At 53.0% G+C, this 24,753-nt stretch overlaps 1 protein-coding gene across 14 annotated transcripts in view; it reads right to left on the reverse strand.

Moving 5' to 3' along the window:
- Nucleotides 1-24,753, reverse strand: part of UBR4 (ubiquitin protein ligase E3 component n-recognin 4) — a 1,723,360-nt gene that overhangs the window by 62,070 nt on the left and 1,636,537 nt on the right. For all 14 annotated transcript variants that reach the window (XM_086921716.1, XM_086921718.1, XM_086921717.1 and 11 more), the window contains one exon: nt 25-115. In XM_086921716.1, coding sequence (XP_086777842.1) covers nt 25-115 — 91 coding nt within the window. The remainder of the gene's footprint in view (nt 1-24; nt 116-24,753) is intronic.

A 24,753-nucleotide genomic window follows, 5' to 3' on the forward strand; every position in this document is an offset into this window, starting at 1 on the left:
AGTTTCTCGGTAGACGTTACTTACCTTAAACATGCCATAAATGAGATCCACCAGGGCCCAGAATAGCAGGCTGGAACGATACACAGAGTATTCCTTCACTACCTTTTCTGTAAGCCTGGAGAAAGAGGAAACATTGGTCAGCTCTGCAATCTGAGACGACAGGAGACTCCTATGAATGAACATCAAGATTTGTAGCACTATGCTTACTCTACTTTATAATGTGCATGACCTTTTCTTGGAGCCAAAGGACTGCCAAAGTTTACTGAACAATATTCTACATGGGTACCACTGTTTACCACTGGTGTCTCAATCTCAGAAAACTACTGCAATCCAACTTCTAGAGCAACCAATTAACTGTTTCTGGGCACTGGAATCTTTCTATGTAGTGATGGCAAGCAGTTAAGGCATGTTCTAGGAGGTCAGAGAGGTTATTTACTTGTATACAGGTGGAAAAACTAAAAAGTTACTCATCTTTGGTAACACTCTTTCAGGTAGATGCCCTGTCTAACCGCAGATTCTTTACCTCCAGATTATTATATTCTCAGGCATTAGACAGGACCTGAATATTTCTCAAGCAATAACTCCTGCACACCACTAGGCACCCTGTGACTCTGTGGCAACCTCAAAACACCCCAGAAGTGACAGAGCAGAGGTGCATATCGGCCCCACCCCAGGATGCTAATGTCAGTTTCTGTCTCTCCTCCTTCCACGCGAATTGAGTGCAGATGTCGACTTCACAAAATGGGGAGGAAGGTTAGCGATGAAGAATCTGCCCATAGATAGTATGCATCAGAAGAGTGTTACAGAAGGTAAGTAACTTTATCTGGCCAGTATCCTTAGCCATAGATACCTATAGAATAACAGCAATACCTTTCAAGAGGGAGCGGGTCTGAAGAATGGACTCAAACCAAAATGTCCAGCATGACTGATGGGAAAAATGTCTCTCTCTACCGACCTGGCTGTCAGTGCAATAATAATAGGCAAATGTGGGCACTGATGCGCACGTTGCAGCTTGACAGATGTCCAAGACAAGAATTCTTCATGCTAATAACTTTGTAGCACATTTGGCCATGGTTGAATTAGCCCTTAAGCCTTAGGGGGCTCCATCTTGGGTATTGTGCAACATGTTTATGCATAGGATGATCCACCTCAACAGAATCTTAAATACCCCCTTTCCCTTTTTAATACCTGAAAACCCAAGGAAGAGCTGCTCACTAACCGAACACACTTTTGTGTGCTTCATGTAGAAGGACCGGGTTTTCGTTGGATCAAGCCAAAAAATTCTCACCTCCTTTTTTGAGGGATGTGCCAAAGTTTAAAAATCCACTAGAGTGATGGAGTGTTGAATGTTGAAGAGCGATACGACTTGAAGAGAAAGGCAGCCAAGGTTGTTCGCCCCTGTCTAAAAAAAAACACTTGTTTTCTGGGGTTATTCCCTCTAGTATCTGAATCAGAGGACCCCGATGATGATGTTTCTGAAAAGGTAGTGAAACGATTACGTGATCTGCCTTGGTAATCGTACAGCGCCCGACGTGAGTAGGTCTGGGTGTAAAAATCTTCTTTGAGGAAAGGATATACCTGTTCAATCTTGAACGACTTAGTATCACGCTCGTACTTTATGGTTTTATTATTGATTGTGATGTCTTTGAAGACCAATATGTCTTTCTCAATCTTATCTAATAAAGCTTTAGCGTCTGTGATGGCCGGGTTATCTGCGATGGCTTTTGTTAGTTCTTCAATCTCCTCAGCCTCCTTAAAGCAAAAGCTGAAACCTTTTTTGTATTCTTCGTCATCAATAAAAATGACTGGTGTATTTTTGACCTGTAGCCCCCAAGGAATAGTTCCTCCTTTTAGATGTCTAAGGAGAAAATGGCCATGGAGTTCCGTTCTCACATGTTTCTTGCACAGTCTTATTAGTTTTTCAGATTCGTTCTGTTGCTTCGCTGTGGTACTCAGAGTAATAGAAGCAAAAGGAGATGAGGCATTGCCCCCCCGATCCATGTAATTAAAACGCACAAAGATACAGGTATTCTTCCAATCATTTCTGTAAATATGAGATGGTACAAACTGAGGCACTCAGATTCTTAACCCCTTCACTGCGGGGCTAATTTCCCCGCGGTGCGGGGGGAGGGGGGCCGCGCACGTCGCCGCTGTGCTCATGACGAGCCCAGGGTCGTCATGCAGCACGGTGCTCGTGTGCTCATGACGAGCCTGGGCTCGTCATGAACCCGCCCGCGCCATGGAACGCTCAGCACAGCGGGGAAATTAGCCCCGCGTGTGAGCGTTCCACGGCTCATGACGAGCCCAGGCTCGTCATGAGCATACGAGCACCATGCTGCATGACGAGCCTGGGCTCGTCATGAGCACTGAAGGGGTTAACAAAACTTTATTATTTTTTTGTGTTCCACACAGACAAATAACAAAGCCCTGATGAGGGTTCGAAAACTTGCCCTTCGAACCTGAAAAGCGTCGGCACACTTACAAGAGCTATTAGTATCATTGAGGGACCCATTGAGATTTATACATTTTGTCTTTGCTCTTGGTTGTATTTTGCTTTGTTTTGTTTACAAGTATGAATTCAATTTGACAAAAACTTATGAATTGTTTGTTGATAATGTGTATTGTTCTGTGTTACTGCGGTATTGTTTTAAATTTGTTTTTCCTTTGAAAAATTGTTTAATTGTAGAACAATGTGGTAATGTGTATCTATTTTTGCCAAAAAACAAAAGTTCTTATAAAAAATATTTCAAAAAACGAGAGTAACAGGTATAAATAAAAGTACCTTACCAAGTTTCATAAAATTGTACTTGGTCTCCATTAATTGAGTTTCATATCAAGATAAGAGGGTGTGGGCATCTTTTTTTGTCTTTTACACTAGAGCAGTAGTAACAATCAAGGCTTGAGTGGAACAAGTCCTTAATTCTTCAGTTGGCTGCTTCTTAGCTAGCGCATAGCAGATTTTAATGCAGTGGGTTATCCAGCTAGAGAATTATTTGTGCTCTGTCTCAACTTTCTTTAGTTCCAAGAAGCCCACAAAGAGTTAATTGGTTACCCTATTATCCCAAGTCAATCAATGTAGAAACGGAGGGCTCTCCTGGGGATTAGATGATGGAATGTCTCCTACTCCTCAAGGATGATGCAGGCCAAAGAATGGTAGAAGGGCGAAAGCCTGTCCGACATAGAAAGGTGTTACTACTGTCATCAGATATATAGATGGGATTCTCAACACCAGTTTTTCTGGAAAACATATTGTGTAAGGGCTAGATCAAGAGTGCCTGCAGCTAACACATGCGACAAGCTGATGTTATTGCGACCAAAAAGTTAATTTTCAGGGTCAAGAGATTTAGTGATGTGCATTGGTTCAAATGGAGTGCACATTACAAAAGTGGGAATCAAATTCAAGTCCCACAGAGGTATCACAAAGGACTTTGGCAACTACATTTTGTAAACCTTTAAGAAAGCGCATCACAGCAGGTAATTTAAACAAAGAAGGTTGAGCAGGCAACACAAAAAAAGCAGAAATGGCTGAAGTACGAGTTACTTACCTTCGGTAACGATGTCTCTGGTAGAGACGATTCTAGCGGCAGATTCCTTCACGTAGAATTACTTCCAGGCGTGAGACTGGATCCGGAAACTTTTTTGCCACAGCATCCCACGCCTACGTCAGTTTTCTTTGGAGAACTTTTCCATACCACAACGCGGAACCACCAGATAAAAAACTGAAGAAGCATGGGAACAGTGTGCGAAAAGCAGAAAATGTGGAAAGGAACGGTGACTAACAACATCACCCACAGTAGCGTGACACCGCAGAACCCAAGGCAAGGAAAGAATGAGCTAGCAGAGCCCTGCGTAACCACCCTGACAGCACATAGACAGCCTCCCACCTCTGTGTCCCAGAGGCAAGGAACATGCGTAAAGACATGGTAGACATAGGAAACCCACCAGCCCCATCCTGAGCAAGGAAGGGGACCAGTCCCAACACAGACAGGGACAGCAAACCTCCAAGCCACCACAACATGAAGGGCAACCACCCACAAGGGACAAGGGCAAAACAAGGCCAGATGACCCCTAATCAGAGGATAGCAATGGAAGGGATAGAAAGCAATCCCCCCCCCAAACCTGGAGTAGCCAGAGCAACAGGGCACTGAAACACCGGGACTCCATCCACCAAAGAACCAAAGGAGGAATGAACTGCACTCAGATGGAGCCACCCGTAAAGGACAAAGAAGGCACTCACAGGAGATACAGCCCCCCACCGGGAGGCGAGTATTGAAGACCAACCTAAGGGTCCTCGCAGAATAGGGGAGGAAGGGCGGGCCTTAAAGGAATCTACAGCTAGAATCGTCTCTACCAGATACATCATTACCGAAGGTAAGTAACTCGTACATCTGATAGAGACTACTAGCCGCAGATTCCTTCAAGTAGGATAGATACCCTAGCAAAACCTCCTGAGAAGGAGGGTCTGTGAAAGGACCCCACCAGCCAATACAGAACAGAGGGCCCCACAGGGAACCAGATCTGTGGACCAGGTAGAACGTCGTCCCTGCCAGGCAAAGGGAACCCCCCAAGCTAACCCCAACAGACCCCAAAGCATGTAGGGGTAGAAGAAGGCTGAAGAGGAACCAAGGGCAAGGTCGGAGAGGCCCAAGCACCCCACAAGGCAACACAGCTTCCGCCCAGTGCCAAGGCAGAAAGGGAGGAAGAAGAAGAAGCCTAGAAGATCCAAGGAAGCGAGGGAAAAGAAGGCGAACCCACTCCAGGTGGAGAACAACCTGCCAGCCAGAACAGCACTGGCAGTCTAAATCCGCAAGAAGAACAGCCTGAGGCCCCAGGAAGGCCAAGTAGGCGTCGCCTGGCAAGGGAGAACACAGGATCATCTCAGACCTCAGGACAGGAGCAGGGAGAGGAGGAGATGCCTGGGCACACCACTACGAGTGACCTCGCACAACCTCAAGGAACAAAAGCAACCTACCCAAACGCCATGGAGAACAGGCACCGGAAGGCAACCAGAATCCTCCAGCAGAGCGCAAGCCATATGACAGCTACCACTACCCCACCTGGGGTACGATAAGTCCCAAAATATGGGAACCCTCTTTGGAAGAACTTCCGCAGCAGAGGCAAAACAAAAGAGCCACGGGGAACAAAACACCCCCGCGAAAGGCTTGACAAGCAGCCCAAAGCAAGCAGGCGGCCTAATCTCAGGGCCAAGTCTGCGCAACAATTCCAAACACAATCAACAAAAGGGCCGTCCAGCAGCCAACAATGCCAAAGTCCCAAAGAAGGACACAAATGGCCAGAAAACACACTCCACAGCCAGAACAACCGGCCTAAGAAGGCCCAGAATCAACCCGACTCAGGAGTCACTGAGGAGGAGGACGGAGCCCTGCCAGGAGCCTCTGGATGGCGGAGTCAGCCGGGGCATGGAACAACAGGCTGCCATCAAACGGAAGGTCAATGAGTCGCTCCCGATTATCCTCAGGTAATACTCCATCCCGAAGCCAAGCATGGCAACGGAGATTGACCAAGGAAGCAATAGCCAGGTCCAGCACCTCTGAGAAGTCCAGAGTGGAGCGGAGAATAAGCGCTGCAAGCTCCCGGCCATCCAACGCATGATGCCTTAAGTCCACCTGACCACCCTCCTGGGAAGGCTGCGGATCCCAGAGACTCAGCCGAGTCCCACAAACAGAAGAAGGCCCGAGCCAGCACACACAAGGTTTTCAGGGCCAGCAGGGGCGAACATGTTGCGCCCCCAAGAGTCCAGCCAGCGGGCCTCTTGGGATGGCGGAGTCAACAGCCGCGGCAGGGAGGCAGAGGGGTGGAGAGAAAGGCACGCCGGGTCTCGTGGAGCCAGGAGGTGCCGGAGCAGAAGATGCTGAGGCACCAGGTCCCCCGAGGCAGGTCGCCTCCAAGCCCCCGTCAAGGAAGAAAGGAGGGAACCTTCAAAGGGAAGTAAGATTTCCCTCCCACCAGAGCCCTGGTGGAGGACCTTCAATAGATGGTCCGCCGGAAAGTGAGCCACCTGGTCACCCATATGCAGGATGCCCACAGCCGTGGACACTGCGTGAGCGAAGGCCGCACCTGCCTCCATAGGGCCCAGTGGTGGGGAAAGCAGCTCCTCTGTGGGCAATGGCTGCAAACTAAGGCGGCCGTTTCCGAGGCCAAGCGGGACGGGCAAGGGCCAGACATGGAAGTCAGATGGAGCCGAAGAATGAGGGACCTGCTGCTCTTCCGATGAACACCTCTGCCTCAGGAAGGGCGGGGAGTCTCCCTTCGTTGCCGGTGAAAAAGACACCACACGGCGGCCAGTCTCCTGGGAGAACGACACCAATATACAGCCTGCCTCCGGAGAAGGAGCGTCCGAAGACGAATCCGCGGTACGACCCCTGTGCGGAGCCGTAGAGTCCGCTGCCTGAGGTAGGCTGTCGGCACCATCCAGTGTCGCCGTACAAGGGTCCTCCAAGTCACCCCGCACCGGAGACCGGAGTGGATGGAGCTGGAGTCGAACCGCCCCCGGTGCGATGCTGGAACGGCGCGACCCGCCCCCGCCGAGGTAGCCACCTGCATGGGGGGGGAACGAGCCGGGCCTGGGGAGTGACACGAAGCCCTCTGCCAGCTGCGGCCCAGAATGAGGCGGAGATCGCTCCGCAACCCACGTGGCGGTGCCAGGGAAGATCCAACTTCCGACTCACCCTCTAACAAGATGGGCCCGGAGAGGGACGAGGGGTCCTCACCCAGCCTCGACCCGGAGCGAGACGAGGAGGGTTCACCTGGCTCCGCACGGTCCAGCTGCTGCCGGCGCTGTAGCGGCGTTACTTCGGCCTTACACAGGACCACCTTATCAAAGGACCGAGAGGGGCTCGGGATGCGACCCGAGCCCCGGCAACCTCCCGCGGCACCACAGAGACTCCTGCAGGAGTTTGCAGCGAGGCAGAGATGCCGTGGCTTGAAGGAGGTGCCCCAGAGGAGCCGCACCCCATCCTCCAAGACTGGATCCAAACCAGTCAGCACCGGGGCCGGAGCCACCAGCGGTGCCGCGGAGGGACCTGCCCAAGGCGAGGAGTCCGCCAACGACCCAGGAGTGGGAGATGCCAGCAAGGCCTGCAAAGCTGCCGCGTACGTCTCAATTTGGACTCTCGACGTCCCAACACCGGGAAACAGAGGATAGGACGACACGCAGGGCGGCATCACCGCGGAGAGTCCACATCCCCAGCAGGCCGGATATCAGCCCCCGGGGACAAACTGCAACACTTACCCACCGGGGAGAGATGCTCACGTGACAGGGCGAGAACGACGACCACAGCCGTACCTCAAGCCGTCTGCTGAAGCAGAACGAGGGGAGGACGTCGGCCTGGACAGACGGGCAGAGGGAAGTTTTATACAGCCCTCCCACCACGACTGCGGCTTCAACTGTTGACAGGCCTCACAGTCAGTGGTACTGTGATCCCCCCAAACACCACATACAAATGAGGTGCGGGTCCGTCACCAACATAAGACGCCCACAAAACGTACAAGTTTTGAAGCCCGAAGGCATTCGCCCACTGTTCCAATACAAAAAATGGAGAAAAAAGGGCCCAAAACAGGCCCGTAGCAAGGACCGAATCCGCGTTGCACGCGGAAAAGGAAAAAACTGACTTAGGTGCACCGGGGCGGGTCTTATGTGACCTCGCTGACGTCACATGCGCGGAAGACGCCTGGGCGGAGTCAAGTGATGTCGTCCCATCCCCGGAGAGCAGGGATGCTGTGGCAACAAAGTTTCCGGATCCAGTCTCAAGCCTGGGAGTAATTCTACGTGAAGGAATCTGCGGCTCGTAGTCTCTATCAGATATAACCTTTAACAGTGCCCAATGAAGTCCTTGCTGGGCCAACAACAAGGCAAATAATACTTCAGACAGTTTAGCTTGTACCTGTCAATGCTTTTTTGAAGCTGGCCTTCTGACTGTCAGAATAACATCAACGACCTTGGGAGGAACATCGAAGGAAATCAGCTGCTGCTCCTCATTCTCCACCATTGAGTTGCAGATTGCTGAGTTCTGACTGCTAGACTGTTGTGTTGGTGCGACAGTAGATTATCAAGTAGCAGCCGTTTGATCACAGGACAGATGATAATGCTCAGATGTTTTGGGTATCACACACTCCTGGCCATGTCCGGAGCCACCAGGATGACTTGGGCCAAGTCAGTCTTAGTCTTCTTCAGAACTCTAACCAGGAGGGGGTACAAGCAGGAAGGCATACAGGAGTCTGGAGCTAGACTCTAGGCAAAATGCATTTCTGAGAGAGTCTTCCTGGGAAATCTAGTGCACAAAAATGCTGATGCTGCATGTTGTTGGGTGGTGGTGAAAAGATCGAGCCATAGTTCTCCCCTACTGCTGGAAAACACCATGCACCACCTCCAGGCGTCACTGTCATTTGTGTGCTACTAGGAGTAGGTGACTTAGTTAATCTCCCCTGGCATTTAAAGATCCCATCATGTGGTTCACATACGGAGTCAGCCACCTGGCACAGGGCCCAAATCCCCACTCCGGAGGTTGCACTATCATATCACAATGGTGTTCTCTGTGAGAAACTGCACCAAGCCCTTTGATGGACAGCAGGAAGGCTTTCGTCGCCAAAGAAAAAGGCCTGCAACTACAACAGATTGATATGGAGTGATGTTTGCACAGGAGACCAGAGTCCTCTAATCTTTCCCTCCCCCACGCACCTCCCTAACCGAGCAGTGATACATCTGTTCCCATGGTCTACTCTGAGAGGATAAGGATAGGAGTCTGCCGCTGGTTCAATTGTGCTAAAGCAGCAACCACTGCAGCTCTCTTGCAGTTTCCTTTAAACGTGAATGGAATCAGACCGGTTTCCTTCTTGCCGATTCCACTGAGTTCAGATTCCACAGCAGAGCCTATATATACAAGCAGGACGCAGGAGGTTAACCACTCTCACTGAGACCTAGGAATGAGGATGAAACTTCGGGATCATATCCCAATGTCCTGGTCTCGTCACAGAGTGAAGGCTCGGAACTGCAACATATCTAAGACATTGCATATGAAAGAAGACCTCTGTGAAAGAGTCAGGTTCAACTTTGAAATGTTGATCGAGAACACCAATGATATCGGGATGTCCTCAATCATCCAGAGGTTGTCTCGGACTGTGGTGAGCCCACCTTCAACAGCCAATCATTGAGTTATGATAAAACTAGTACCCCCAACCTCCAAGGGTGGGTGGGGACTACTGCCATCACTTACTGAGAAGAGTTGTTAAGGCCAAAGAGGAGCACAGAAAATTGAAAATGTCCACTAGGCCAGGCCCAGAGCAGAGAGACCGTGGGTCAGCGTAGGTATTTTGAATCTGTCCTTGGCAGAAAGACTTTCAGAGTGCTAAGATTTAAATTCGAATGGGGGCATCCAACCTTCATTTGACACAAAGGAATAGTGGGAATACCAGCCAATCCCTATCTCCAAGATCAGAACCCTCTCAATGGCTTCTTTGGAAAGCAGAGCTTGCACCACTTGCGTCAAGATGGAAAGTGACCCTTGGAGAGGCACTCGGATATGGGAAGATGATGTGTTGGGCCAGAAAGAAACAGAAGGGAATAGTTGTGCTGAACTATCCGAAGCACTCAACTGTCAGAAGTGATTGACTGCCACCCTCGGAGAAAGTGTTGGATCCTGCCTCCCACAGATTGGATATGCATTGCTAAAGCAGCCTGGCAGCTGATGTAGCCAGGGAGGAGGACTAAGAAGATCAGTGGCCTTGGATATCTGAACGGTGCCTGCTTGATACCCAGTCACAAAAAGACCGGTATGACTGCTGAGTTGACAGAGGAAGCCTAACGCTTTCTGTTCACCAGATCCCTCGAGTAGCCTCAAAAAGGATGACACTGGTGGGAAAGCTGTCTTGAAGTCAGGCTGGAAGCCTAAAGAATGAGCTGTGGCCCAGCTCTCCTTAAAAATCAGAATTTGTTGCCAAATGGGTGGATCCATCAAAAGGCATATCCATAAAGTATGCTGCACATCTCTTGAAAACCCAGTGGACCGCATCCATGCATGGCGATGGAGCACCACACTGGTGCCAAATGTTCGCCCCAAGCAGTTGGTGGTATTCAGGTCAGCGCAAATGATATATTTGGCTGCATCCTGACTATCCTGAATGGTTTGGGCCAGGGATGCCCTAAATTCTTCGGGAGCTGCCCGCAAAATCATGTTGGCCATATCTCAGCGGGTATGCGCATATCTGCCCTCAAGGCCAGGCTGGGTTGAAGAGAACATTTGTTTCTTGAATACTTCAAACATGTTTGACTTCGAGTCTGGGGGTGAGGGGGAGTTGTGGGGAAAGAATATGGGTTCACCTTGCTGGTGGAAGCCTCTGCCACTAAACACTCTAGAGTAGGATACTGGGTCAGAAAAAACGGGTTAGCCAGCAGCCAGTCTTTGGCATCTGGCTACCTGCTTGTTCAATAGTGGGCAAAAGCAAAGCTTAGACCAAGTGCCCATCAGAGAATAAATTATGGCTTTGTTGAATGGAGTAAAATTTCAGAAGAAACAAGCTAAGGGCTGCAGGACATCCATGAGGATATTCGTTTTAACCTCAATGAACAAGAGACTTGCCTTCAGAACACTCTTTCTTGTAGAGACTATCTAGCTGCAGATTTCTCATCTTTTGAATATTCCCCAGGTTGGCCAACTGGACCTGGAAACTTTTGAGCAGTACATGCAGGAAGTTGGCATTTTGCAGCACCGCACTGACGTCATTCCTCTCCAGAAATGAAGTGCAGGGCCCATATACGCCAGTTCTGTGCACTGTCAGTTGCTTTCAAGAGTGTCTGGGTCCCCAAACACAGAGGCCCAAAAGCAAGTTGGTGTGACCAGTACGCAGATTCCTAGACCTGAGATATTATTAATGGATAGAGAGAGGTACACCACGGAACATGGTGGATTGGAGAGTCGCTGAGGAATTGGCAGCTAGTCTCTATACCAGAAACCGTGCTAACAAAGGCAAGTAACTTGTTCTTCTGATAGACTTTTGGCCACAGATTTCTCACTTTTTGAATAGATATCAAATCAGTCCCTATTATGAGGTGTGTCTGTAAATGGTTTCAAACCAGAGAGTCCTGCAGAATCGAGGGGGCAAAGTGCCCCTCTCGGCAAACCTGACTGTCCAGACAACAGTGCTTTGTGAATGTAAGGAGAGACGCCTAGGTAGCAGATTTGGCCCTGGAAGAGTGAGCACGCAGTCCTCCTGGAAGTTGTGTTATACCAAGGTATTGCAGATCTTAATGCAGATCACTATCCAGCGGGAGAACATTCTTCTGCACAAGTTTGTGCTTTTTCTCTCCAGAAACCCCATGAAGACTTATTCATCGACCCGGTGTTCTTTGGTACGATCTATGTAAAAGCTCAGTGCTCTCTTGGGATTCAAGCAATGCAGTCCGATCTATGTAAATGCTCAGTGCTCTCTTGGGATTCAAGCAATGCAGTCTCTCCTTTTCCTTAGAAGGGTGAGGAGGAGCATAGACTGCCGGCAAGGTGATGCTCTGACCAAGGTCGAATCGGGTCACAGTTTTAGGCAGTAAGGATGACGTTGTCCAAAAAACAAGCTTGTCTGGGAAGAATGGTGTATACAGGGGTTGATACAAAAAACTTGAAGCTTACTTCAATGCTGTGCCAATGTTATGGTGATAAGGAACACAGTCTTGAGGGTGAGAAGAAGCAGCTGTGAAGCGGCTCGAAGGGAGTGCACATTGGAAACGTAAGGACCAAGTTAAGGTCTCACTGTGGCATAACAAAGGGAGAAGGAGGAAACAAATGTTGTTAATCTTTCAAAACTGCATGACAACTACAGACTTAACCCCATGCGCGCTAGCAGTTTTCCCGCTGTGCGCTGAGTTTTTTAAAAACCCGCGTTACATGACGAGCTCAGCTCGTCATGAGCGTCGAAGGGGTTAAACAATGAGGGCTGATCCGTCAACAGCAAAATAGACTAAAGGCATCTTTTTAACTGTGCCCAGAGTAAATCCTTGCCAGGTTACGGATAAAACATATATAACAGACCCCTGCCTAGAGAGGCTCTATCGATGCTGCCACCACAGACACAAGTCTGACCTCCTGCTGCTGGGAGTCCTTCCAGCGAGGAGGGCTCGGACAAAGGGTTTCCGGTCAGGGGCGGTGCTAGCACCATCTCAGACAGGATTTTGTGTATCCCAGGTAGGCAGGGCTGAGAGGAAGGTGACTGCAAGTGGCACCCCGGTGCTCACTGTGCATATGCCGGCTCAAACCAGTTCCAGGGGCACCCCAGCCCCTGAGCTGGGGAGAGACCGGACAAAGGAGAGGGGTGTAACCACCCCCCTCCTGGTCCCACCCATGGGTAGGACCTAGTCGCGTGCCAGCCCCTTTTCTTAGGATAAAGGTAGGAGCGGGCCCCCTTCCCAAATTAGATAATCTTGAATCTTGAACTACTTTCCACGAAAGGAACTCTTGACATTCTCTGAAGACTCTCCCTTGTGGCTAAGGAGTAGCCACCCTGCACCAGCAGGCACCACCTAAGCGGTTGCGGTTTGCTGCACGTCTATCCTCCGGATCAAGACTGACCAGCTCGACGAGACCCGGATTCCCTGCCATCTCTGACCTCTACCTGCATCATCAGCCCAGCTGAGATTCGTGGGTGCGACGAGACCTGTGGGAACGGCCATCTTCAAGACCTGCACGACGCTTACCCAGCACGACCGCCGAGGGATCCTCGAGTGAGTGCACTGGGGTTTGAGAAGCCCCAACCCTGAGCAGCTCCAGCACCAAAGTCCAGCCCCCCAGCATCCACGAGATCTGCGTGGGGCCCTTCTGCTTCTTTGCTGCTAGCCACGTTGTCCGGTCACTTGCCCGTTGGCTAGTGGCCCTCCTGACGACCTACCACGACATTTTCACCGCTGGCCTAGGTCCCCTAGACTGGCCCTTGCTCCTTGTTCAACAAGAAGTACCCTGGACCCTCCTGGTCCACTCCAGACGCCATTTTGACTCCACCGTGTGGGCTTGCCTTTGCCAAGGCTTGTTGCTCCAATCTTGGATCCAGCATCCCCGACAGCCGACACCATCGTGGGACAGCTCGCACCTCCAGCCTGGTCGCCGACAACGCCTCCTGGCCCGTGTGACTGCAGAGTCCAGCGTCACAAACTCACCTGATCGCGGTGACTTCATCCGGTGCCATCCTGGTGCCCACACACTGGCTAGTGATTGAGAACTGAGTCCCCTCTGCTTTCAGGTCTTCTCCATCACCGATCCAGCCTTGGATCACACTGAACATCTTCACTGGTCGCCTGCCAGCAACATCTTCTTTCAGGCTCCATAGACTACAACGAGGATTCCCGACGTCATTTGAACCCTATGCAGTCGCAGCCCCTGGGCTAGGTAACCCGAGCATTTCAGTGCTCCAGCGTAGGTTCACTATCCTAGTGTCCAATCCTTTTTCGTTTTTAGTCTACCGAGTCGGATTCGTCCGGAAACAGTAACTTTAGAATTACTAGCATCCATAGACTTTGTGCCGCATCCCGCGTAGGAGTTCACACTCTGCACCCGAGTTCCCTAGGCCTCCTGCTCCTAACCTTAGGGTCCAGTAAGGTAGTCCTAGCGGTCCTGAAGCCTCTGGATCGTGTTACTTACCTGCTAGTATTTCGCATTCCACTTTTAGAGTATATGGTTTTTCGTGCCCCTCGGGCATTTGTGTTAATTGTGCAACTTGCAGTATTTTCTTAAGAGTTTTGTATTGTGCTTAGCTCCCTGACTCATAAAGAGTTCAGGGTAGACTTGTTATTAATAAATATACTTTATTTTTATAACAACTTGTGTGGTGTCCTTTCACTTGGTGTTCAAGGGGTATATGTGATGGTAAAACAGCTGGCTTAACACGCCCTCTAGAGTTTAGCCTAAAGACTGCTCTTGTCCATGCTACTAGGATAGCTGGTCTATAAGGTTGACTTACAACCAATCATCAATAAGGGTTGTTTGGAATGATACACAGTGATCACTAGAATAGTGAGCATTATATATCAGGCCAACTTCTCACAATAGTCTTCCAACCTCCCCACGTTTGTGGATTATGGTAGACCCAGGACGCGGATATTATTTCGGCGATACCGCACTTCGATTTCCTCATTCTTAGCCTGTATGACTGCCAGCAATTTGGTGATGTCCATCGTCTTTTCTGCAACCTGTTGTAGCCCATCTTCCGCATCGGTGATTCGTTGTTCTGCTTCGCCGAGGTGTACCGCTTGCTTGTCCAGCTTTGTTGAGAATTGGTCCATCCTACCATTCAATGCCTCGATCTTCCCGTCGATGGCCTGAAAACTGGCTTGTATAGCAGCGAGTGATTTCTCAATTGCCGTGGGGGGTGGTGTCGGCGCATCTAGTTCAGAGTCCGACTTCACGGTTTGCCCTGGTTTGTTCCCCCTTCGCAATTTGAACGTGAGGTGGGGCTGGTTCTTGTCCGGCTGCCCCATGGTGTAGGGCCGGTGGGGCTGTCTCTGAATATTCGTGCTGTGGTGCTTGTGCGTTTGTCCATTCAGCAAACGCACAACTCCCTTGTGTGTCTGGGGGCCCGTAGGGTACTGAAGTGCCTGATGTATGCGAGTTTCGCAGCCAAAAACCGCAAGCTCTATACTTGGCGGGGCCCTGCTACTGCCAGGTCGCACGCCACGTGGTAGGTCAGAAAATGGTGCCGTGTTCACAAATGCGGCGAGATGGCGCAGCCCATGCAGCCCCCACAGGACAGATCTTCAGTGTGTTCAGCCCGGGCCTCAGTCTCTGCAACGTTACCTTCTAACTGCAATGCCGATGGTGATTGTGCCCCCGTGGTCCGTTCCACCAGCCGCTGTCCATAAACACACTGTTGTGGAGGGGGGGGGGGGGGGGGGGGGCAGCGAACGAGTGGACCACATGAGGGGGCGATGTACAATCACAACAGGGCCTCTTCGCCCCGCGCCCGTAGGGGGGAACTCTCACGCTGCATTTGCGGGTAGGTATTAGCTGGTTGTTCCTACTTATCCGCCAGAAGGTCTGGCGGCAGCTCTTCCACCTTCAAGAGCCCCCGTCGCACAAATTACTATTTGTGTAACGATATATCTGTAAGAGACATTAGTTAGTGATAGATTCCTTACCTTAGAATATCCCCAGGCGTCAGACTGGATCCGGAAAATTTTGCGTAGCAGTACCCTTGCGCGTCGGTAGGCGTCGTCTGCAGCTCCGCGTCCGTCGTGGGCGTCGTGGGCGCCGTGATGACGTCGTCGGAGTACTTAGACGCCGCCTCCGCGTGCGGACGTCAGTTCTTAGCCACAGCTTTTCCGCGCCAGAAGCGCAGAGCCATGACAAAAAACGACACTGGTGCCAAGAAACTAGGGCCCTGAAAGGGGATGACCTTAACCCTAGATATCGGTTCGCAGAACGGGGAGGATGGGTGGGTCGGTAAGGAATCTATCACTAACTAATGTCTCTTACAGATATATCGTTACACAAGTAGTAACTTGTGCATCTGAAAGAGACACTTTAGTGATAGATTCCTTACCTTAGAATAGATACCCCAGCAATACCATCCCCGTGGTGGTGGGTCTGCGAACCAATATTCACACCAGAAAGTCCTGGAGAACGGAACGGCCGAAGTAACCATCCCTCCGGACTTGACTGTCCAGGCAGTAGTGCCTCGCAAACGTGTGCAACGAAGCCCACGTAGCAGCCTGGCAAATGTCTTGCAAGGGCACACCTCGGCCCAAGGCAGTTGTAGTGGCCGTGGCTCGAGTGGAATGAGCCCGCAGCCCAACAGGTGGTTCCTTCTTAGCCAAGGAGTAACACGCCTGGATGCACATGATAATCCATCGAGAAATGGTCCTCTTGTGCACCGCTTTCCCTTTCTTAGCGCCCGCGTACCCAACAAAGAGTTGATCATCCACCCGGAACTGGCGTGTGCGATCCAGATAGAACGAGAGCGCACGTTTTGGGTCCAGACGGTGGAGCCTCTCCTCCTCTCTCGAGGGGTGCACAGGGCGGAAAGAAGGTGGGCGATGTGATGGACTGCCCAATGTGGAAGGCCGTGACCACCTTTGGCAAGAAGGAGGGCCTAGTCCTCAAAACAACCTTGTCCGGATGGACTGAAAGGAAAGGAGGCTTACAAGAGAGGGCCTGGAGCTCACTCACTCTCCTGGCAGAGGTGATGGCTACCAGGAAGGCAGTCTTCAAAGAAAGAAGGCGAAGTGGACAGTTATGAAGTGGCTCAAAGGGAGCGCACATCAGAAAGGTCAGAACCAGGTTCAAGTCCCACTGAGGCATCACGAAAGGAACAGGAGGAAAGGTATGAGTGATGCCCTTCAGAAATCTGTTAACTATAGGGGACTTGAACAAAGAAGGTTGGTCAGGCAGCCTCAGAAAGGCTGAAAGAGCCGAAAGATAGCCCTTGATAGTGCCCAGAGCAGAGCCCTGCTGGGCAAGAGAAAGAAGGAAGAGAAGAATCTCAGAGAGAGGGGCATTGAGAGGATCCACAGCCTTTGCTGTGCACCATGCCACAAATCTGTTCCACCTGCAGGCGTATACCGTTTTTGTGGAGGGACGCCTGGCTGCCAGAATGATGTTGCAAACTTCAGGAGGCAAGTCAAATGGCCTCAACTGTCGCCGCTCAATCTCCATGCATGGAGGTGGAGACTGGACAGGTTCGGGTGGAGGACCGTCCCCTGCTGCTGCGACAGAAGGTCCTCCTGAAGAGGCAGACGAACCGGGGGATCGACTGACATACTGAGTAGCTCGGAATACCAGTACCTTCGTGCCCAGTCCGGAGCCACAAGGATGGCTTGTGCTCGGTCGCGCTTGATCTTCTTCAGCACTCTGGGCAGAAGAGGTATAGGCGGAAAGGCGTACAACAGACCGCAGCTCCACTCGCGACGAAAAGAGTCTCCGAGCGAGTGCCGCCTTGGAAATTCCAACGAGCAGAACTGATGACATTGCGCGTTCTCTTCGGTGGCGAATAGATCTAACCAAGGCTCTCCCCAACGCAGAAAGAGGCCTTGCGCCACGTCCGAGTTCAGACGCCATTCGTGATCCATCGAGCACCGACGGCTGAGTTCGTCCGCCCTGGCGTCCAGAGAACCTGCCAGGTGTTGAACCACCAGAGTCACGCCCTGATGTTCCAGCCATTGCCAGAGGCGCAGAGCCTCCTGGCATAGGGTCCACGACCCCACCCCACCCCACCCTGTTTGTTGCAGTACCACATGGCGGTGGTGTTGTCCGTGAACACCTGCACTGCACTCCCTCGGACAGACGGGAGGAATGCTTTCAGTGCCAGACGAATCGCCCGCAGCTCCAACAGATTGATATGGAGCCGGGACTCCGCCGGAGACCAGAGTCCTCTGATCTCCGCCTCTCCCAAGTGGCCACCCCAGCCCTGGAGGGACGCGTCCATCACAACTACGTGCTCCGGGTGGGGAAGGGAGAGGGATCTGCCGTTGACCCAATCGCGGTCCGTGAGCCACCACTGCAGCTGTCTCTCAGTGCCCTCCGAGATCAGGACATGGTCGGAAAGGTTGCCCCGGTGCTGGGCCCACTGAAACTTCAGGTCCCACTGCAGAGCCCGCATCCGCCACCGTGCGTGATGCACCAGAAGGATGCAGGAGGCCATCAGCCCCAGAAGCCGCAGCGTCAGCCTGACCGAAACCCGGGATAACGGCCTGAAGATCGGAATCAGGGCCTGAATATCCCGGACTCGCTGTTCGGGCGGGTAAACCCGAAACTGCGCCGAGTCGAGAACCGCTCCGATGAAAAGGAGCTTCTGAGAGGGGCACAGGTGTGACTTCGGCACATTGATGGAAAATCCCAGCCTGTGCAGGAGATCCGCCGTAGTCTGGAGGTGGTTGACGACTGCCTGGGGCGAGCCCGCCTTCAACAACCAGTCATCTAGGTAGGGGAAGACTGAAACCCCTAACCTGCGCAGGTGAGCTGCGACCACCGCCATCACCTTCGTGAACACCCGTGGGGCGCTGGTAAGGCCGAAGGGGAGCACGGTAAACTGAAAGTGCTCGAGGCCTACCGTGAACCGCAGGTAACGCCGGTGGGCCGGCAGGACGGGGATGTGGAAATACGCATCCTGCAAGTCCAACGCTACCATCCAGTCTCCTGGGTCTAGGGCAGCCAAGACCTGAGCCAGTGTCAGCATTTTGAACTTCTCCTTCCGGAGGAAGCCGATGACGTTCCTCAGATCCAAGATAGGGCGTAGGCCCCCTTTGCCCTTCTTGGGTACCAGAAAGTAGTGGGAGTAGCAACCACGACCTACTTCTGGCCCAGGAACGCGCTCGATGGCCCCCTTGGCCAAGAGGGCCGAAACTTCCTCCTGCAGGAGCCGCAAATGATCCCCCGATACGCGGTGGTGTTGCGGTGGCATGGCTTGAGGGGTCGTCTCGAAGGGGAGGGAGTAGCCCCTTCGGACGATCTGCAGCACCCACCTGTCCGAAGTGACTATGCGCCAGTGAGAGTGGTGATGGCGAACCCTGCCCCCCACTGGCGTCACATGGGCCGAAAAGCACGGACTAGGAGGGTTTAGAGGCGGATGCTGCGGGGGCAGGTGTGGACTGGCTCCGCTTGCCTCCCCGACCGCCTCCACGGCGGTTTCCACGGCCGCCGCCGCGCTGGACGACAGTTTGCGGCGAGTGGCTGGCGGCACGCGTGGGGACGCCCCTTCCTTGGCCACGAAAGGAGCGAAAGGCACCCACTTGCTGGCGCGGGGCCGAGAGGCCCAAGGACTTGGCCGTAGCCCTGGAGTCCTTAAAGCGCTCAAGCGCGTGGTCTGCCTTGTCGCCAAAGAGGCGACGGCCATCGAACGGCATGTCCATGAGGGTATTCTGGACATCAGCCGAGAAGTTGGAGGATCTGAGCCAGGCGTGGCGTCGAATCGCCACCGTCGTAGCCATCGCTCTGCCCAGTGAGTCAGTTGTATCCAGTCCGCACCTGATCGAGTACTTCGCTGCGTCCCGGCCCTCCACTAGGGCTTGGCCGAGTTTGGCCCGTACCTCCAACGGACACTCTGGCAGCACTTCCGCCACCGTTTCCCATATAGAATGGGTGTAACGGCCCAAGAGGCATGCGGTGTTGGAAGACCGCAGTCCTAAGCTAAGGGACGAGAATACCTTTTTGCCAAAGGCCTTGTACCTCTTGGATTCCCGGTCAGGGGGAGCCGACGGGAAGGCGGTCTGGGAGTTAGAGGCCTGGATAACCAGACTCTCGGGGGTGGGGTGGGTGGACAGGAAACATGGGTCGCCCGGAGCCGGGCGGTGGCGTCTGGCCACGTTCCTATCTACAGGCAAACCTGTAGCGGGCCTGGACCAAGTGCCCAAAAGAACGTCCGACAAGGCCTCATTAAACGGCAGCAGAGGCTCCATGGAGCATGACTGCGGCTTAAGGACCTCAGTGAGGAGGTTAGTCCTCACGGCCGCGACGGGGAGCTCAAGGCCCAGTGCCTTAGCAGCCCTCATCAACACCACACTATATGTCGCGCCCTCCTCCGAAGCCACGGAAGGAGGAGAGACGAATCCAGTGTCTGGAGAGGTGTCCAGGCCACTGGCCTCCCCAAGGTCTCCTGACCAGTCCATTGTAGACTGACATTCCCTTGTCAGAGGGTCCTCAGACCCCTCCCAATCCTCCTCTTCCCCCATCTCCTGAGACTCAGGGTCGTAAGTGAATGAGGATGGTTCATAGGGATGGGAATCCCCGAACGGCGTCGAGATCGGCGCCGACAGGCGCCGTCCCGACGCCGGAACCCCTAGAGAGGAGGCATCGGGGACGGCGTCGGCCGAGGCCGACGCCGGAGGGGACACCACACGGACCGACCCCGGGGGGGTCGTAAGGTCCACCGGGGACGTTCCAGCGCCCGACGAGGGCCGAACGGCACCTTGCGGCGTCGGGCCCGAAGGCACCGACGACGCTGGAACCGTCGTACCCTGCGGCGCCGAGCCCAAGGGCAGCGGCGGCGTCGGGGTCACATCCCCCGACCCACTAGGGCCCCCAGACGGGTTCACTGGGCCCGAAGGCGCCGCGGAACCCGTCGGAGAAGACAGGGACCTCATGGCCATGAGGAAGCGCTCTATCTCCTCCGGCGTCGCGTTCAGCCCAGGGACCGGGGGGTATGGAGCCGGATGCGGCGCCCGCGACTCCTGAGGAGCCGCGTGGGCGGTGTCACCCGAACCCCCGGCCGCATCGCCCGAGCGTCGGGGGGAGTCGGAAGAGCGATGATGTCTCTTCGACTTCTTATGCTTCTTACCTGACGACTTGGACCCGGAGGAGTGGCGCCGACTCCCGGAGCTGTGACGGCTCCGCCCCCGCGACCTGTCCCTCGACCTCCCGTGGGACCGGGACCGGGACCTCACACGGCGCGGGGCCGACTGGCGGATCTCGAGTCGCCTGCGGGACCGCTCCCGCCTGGCCTTCCTCGAGAGGGCCCGACAGTCGGAGCAGGCCTCGTCGTCATGGTCGACGCCCAAACACGTCAGGCACAGGCGGTGCGGATCCGTAACCGACATGAGGCGTTCGCAACCGCCGCAGTGCTTGAAGACGGGCATCCCTAAAGGCACCGTCGGAGTCGTGAAGACTTCGAAATAGATCAAAAAGATCCAAAAAGTTAGTCAAAAAATGACTAGGGAACTGCTTTTTCCAGATCTGCGCTGGCTGGCGCGGAAAAAAGAAGAACTGACGTCAGCACGCGGAGGCGGCGTCTAAGTACTCCGACGACGTCATCACGGCGCCCACGACAACGGACGCGGAGCCGCAGACGACGCCTACCGACGCGCAAGGGTACTGCTACGCAAAATTTTCCGGATCCAGTCTGACGCCTGGGGATATTCTAAGGTGAGGAATCTATCACTAACGTGTCTCTTTCAGATAGGCTCGCCGCTGTTGTGTTGCCAGGCACTCCGAGCTGTGTTCGCAGGAGAAGGGGGGGGGGTTCGCCTCAGCCACCAGCCGCAGGTAGGCGCTTTAATTGTCCAGTTGGTCGGTCCCCCCGCGGTGATGCGCGCAGGTCAGGGGAAGGGGCCAGCCAGCAGGTTTACAGCTCGTTTCCCGGCGCTCCGCTTCAACGCATCCTACACGCTCCTTCCGCACCGGGGATTTGCGTGAGTCACTCCCCGGTGCCCCCCCTCGGCGGTCTTATCCCCCTTCCCCGCCTCGCGTCGAGGCGGCCCCGTTCCTGTCTGTACCTCAATCGCGATCCAGCACAGTCTTTTCCAGTCCCCCAGTCCTTCACCTGCTTCTTCTGTGCTCACCAGGGCCCAGGCAGCAGTCTTCGTCACTCGCGCGCCGCCATTAGCTATAGTCCGCCGGCGGCCGCGCGTTGGCTCGGGGTTCACACTTTTAGTGCGACGCAGGCAGCAAAGGATATTTTCGGACAGTGCCGGAGTTAGGAGTGCAGTTTCGGGGGCAAGCAGCCAGATGGTAGGGTTGGGGCAAGGATATTGCAGGATTTTAGACGATGGCTGGCAGAGCTGCACTACAGTGCGGCCATCTTGCCGAGCTCCGAGCCACGCCCCCAGCCACAGCAAACCCTTGCTGAGCCAAAGAAAGAGCAAACTGAAGTATGTCAGACAATCAAGCCTTCAAAGGGTCAAGGGACTCCTCCCCAAACCAAGAGACAAATTTAGACGATCTATAAGAGTAGATAGACTTGGTGGAATCACCCCTGGCCGATAAAATGACATCCACCACATCATGTGGGAGAGAAAAAGAATTCAGGTTGCCCAGTTCAATCTCCAGACATGAAGGCGGAAGGTCTGGAGGTGGGGGTGTAGAACCTGCCCCTCCATCTGAGAGAGGAGATCTGACCTGAGAGGGAGGCGGAGTGGCGGGCACAAGGAGAGGTGGAGAGGATCTGTGTACCACACCCTTCTTGGCCAATCTGGGGCGATCAATATGACTTGGGCCCGGTCTTGGTGAATCTTCCTGAGAACCTGAGAAATCAAGGGTATGGGAGGAAACGCGTAAAGGAGTTTTGAGTCCCAACTCAACTGAAACGCGTCCCCCAAAGCTCCCTGCATCGTATACTGGAGACTGCAGAATGACGGGCAGTGAGCATTCTCGTGAGTGGCAAACAGGTCCAGCCGAGGAGTCCCCCACGTCCGAAAGACGTGACAAACCACCTCCGGATGAAGCCTCCACTCGTGATCGGCTGAGTACTGCCGACTGAGACTGTCTGCACGCACTTTCAGAACGCCGGCCAGATGATTTGCCATCAGACAAATCTAATGGTCCTGAACCCAGGACCAGAGACGCAGAGCCTCTCTGCAGAGACATTGCAACCCCACTTCTCCCTGCTTGGTGACATACCACATCGCGGTAGTGCTGTCCGTCAGGACTTGAGCTGACTGACCGCGAAGGGAAGGGAGGAAGGCCTTGAGCGCTAAACGTATCGCCCGCAACTCTAATAGGTTGATGTGAAGCAACCTTTCCTTTGGACACCAAAGACCCTTGATCTCCCGATCCCCCAGTTGAGCACCCCACCCTAAAGTGGATGCATCCGTTATTACTGTGGCAACTGGTGGAGGAAGATGGAAGGGCCTTCCTTGACAGATTGCCCTCCACGCACCACCAAAACAGATCCGCTGCAGCTTCTCTGGAGATCCCCACTGACTCCCTGAGATCTCCGTTGTGCTGATACCACTGCCTGCAGAGGCACCACTGGAGTGCCCTCATGTGCCAGCGTGCATGGTTGACCAACAGAATGCAAGAAGCCATCAGACCGAGCAGACTGAGAACCTTCAGGACTGGAACGACCACTCCACTGTAAAATAAAGGAATCACTTGCTGTATGTCAAGAATCCTTTGAGGAGGAGGGAATGCTCGACATACAGTTGTATCCAGTACCACACCTATGAACAGGTTGCGCTGGGAAGGCACCAGGTGAGATTTGGGTACATTTATCGAAAAACCCAACCTGTACAACAACTGAATTGTGACTTGCAGATGATGGTGCACTTTCACTGGAGATTCTGCCTTGATCAGCCAATCGTCCAGATAAGGGAATACTGGAATCCCTGACCTTCTGAGATGTGCAGCCACCACAGCCATCACCTTGGTGAAGACTTGAGGCGCAGTAGTAAGACCAAACGGAAGGACGGTAAACTGGTAGTGTTGCGAACCCACTGTAAAACGGAGATTCTTCCTTTGCGACTTCAGGATTGGGATGTGAAAATACGCATCCTGCAAGTCGATCGACACCATTCAGTCTTCTTCCAGCAGCGCTTGAAGAACCTGTGCAAGGGTGAGCATCTTGAACTTCTCCTGTTTCAGATACAAGTTCAAGATCCTGAGATCCAGGATTGGACGAAGTCTGCCACCCTTCTTTGGAATCCGGAAATACCGGGAGTAATATCCCTGACCCCTTTCCGGCTCCGGAACAACCTCTATCGAAACTTTCCTTAACAATGCCAGGACTTCCTCCTGCAGAAGTAGCAGGTGGTCCTCTGAGCAAAACCCTTGGCAAGGAGGGTAATTCGGAGGGAATTCCCGAAAGGGAAGTGCATACCCATTCTCCATGACATTGAAAACCCAAAGGTCCGTAGTGACAGATTCCCAATCCCGTAGAAAATAGGTAAGCCGACCCACTACAAGACTCACATGATCCAGAATGGCGGATCGAGGGCTGCTTTGCTGATGTTGGAGGGGGTTGAGATGAGGAAGAGGAGGAGACCTGACGTCCTCGAGGACGAGCTTTTTGCCTACCCCTGTATGACTTATACAGTGGATTTTGTTGTTGTTGCTGCTGCTGCTGTTGAGACTGTCTACAGGGACGAAAGAAGGACCTTCCAAAACCCCTATATCTTTTGTTCACAGTTCCTCTGGGCTCAAGACCCAAAGATCTGGCTGTAGCCCTGCTGTCCTTAAACCTCTCCAAAGCTGCATCAGCCTTTTTCCCAAAAAGCCATCAAAGGGCAGATCTAACAATGCAGCTTGGACGTCCGCAGAGAATTCAGATAATTTTAACCAGGCTGGTCCTCTCGTAGCAATTGAAGTCCGCATAACTGTTGCTACCCAGTCAGCAGTGGCTAGTCCTCTTTGTATGACTTGCCTTGCAGCAGCTTGAGTGTCAGCTAAAACTTCATTAACATTTTTTATGTCCTCTTCTGGAATCTTTGGGGCCAATTGTCTTACAGAGTCCATGAAGGCATGTATGTACCTCCCCAAGAGACATGTGGCATTCGCCATACTCGCCGATGAAAACACCTTCTTAGCAGTTTGGTCCTGCTTCTTTGACTCTATGTCCCCAGGCACCTGAGGGAAAGCCCCCACAGATTTATTTGAACAAGCTGCCTGTATTACCAAGCTCTCTGGTAAAGGGTGCGATGATAAAAAGTCTGGGTCACCAGGTGCCACCCTGTATCTCCTTGCAACACCTTTTGCAACAGCAGAAGCCGTGAATGGCCTATTCCATACTTCCAAAATAGGTTCAGTCAAAGCCTCATTGAAAGGAAGCATAGGTTCCACAACAGAAGATGGGGAATGGAGGACTTCAGTCAACAAATTAGATTTGAACTCAGCAGTAGGCAGACTTAAATTCAAAAGTTCTGCTGCCTTTTTTATGACCACAAGGTACGGAGCATTATCCTTTGAAGGGGCATCCGAGACAGAGGATAACTCCCAGTCTGGCGAAAGTTCCAATCCGCTAGCCTCCCTCAGGTCATCAAAATAATCATCCTGCAGTTCACCTTCTTCAATCTCAGCATCTCTATACCTTTGTTCTTCCAGAAGACGCTGAGCATCA

Source organism: Lissotriton vulgaris, chromosome 5, assembly GCF_964263255.1.
Source record: "Lissotriton vulgaris chromosome 5, aLisVul1.2, whole genome shotgun sequence".
Taxonomy (NCBI): Eukaryota; Metazoa; Chordata; class Amphibia; order Caudata; family Salamandridae; genus Lissotriton; species Lissotriton vulgaris.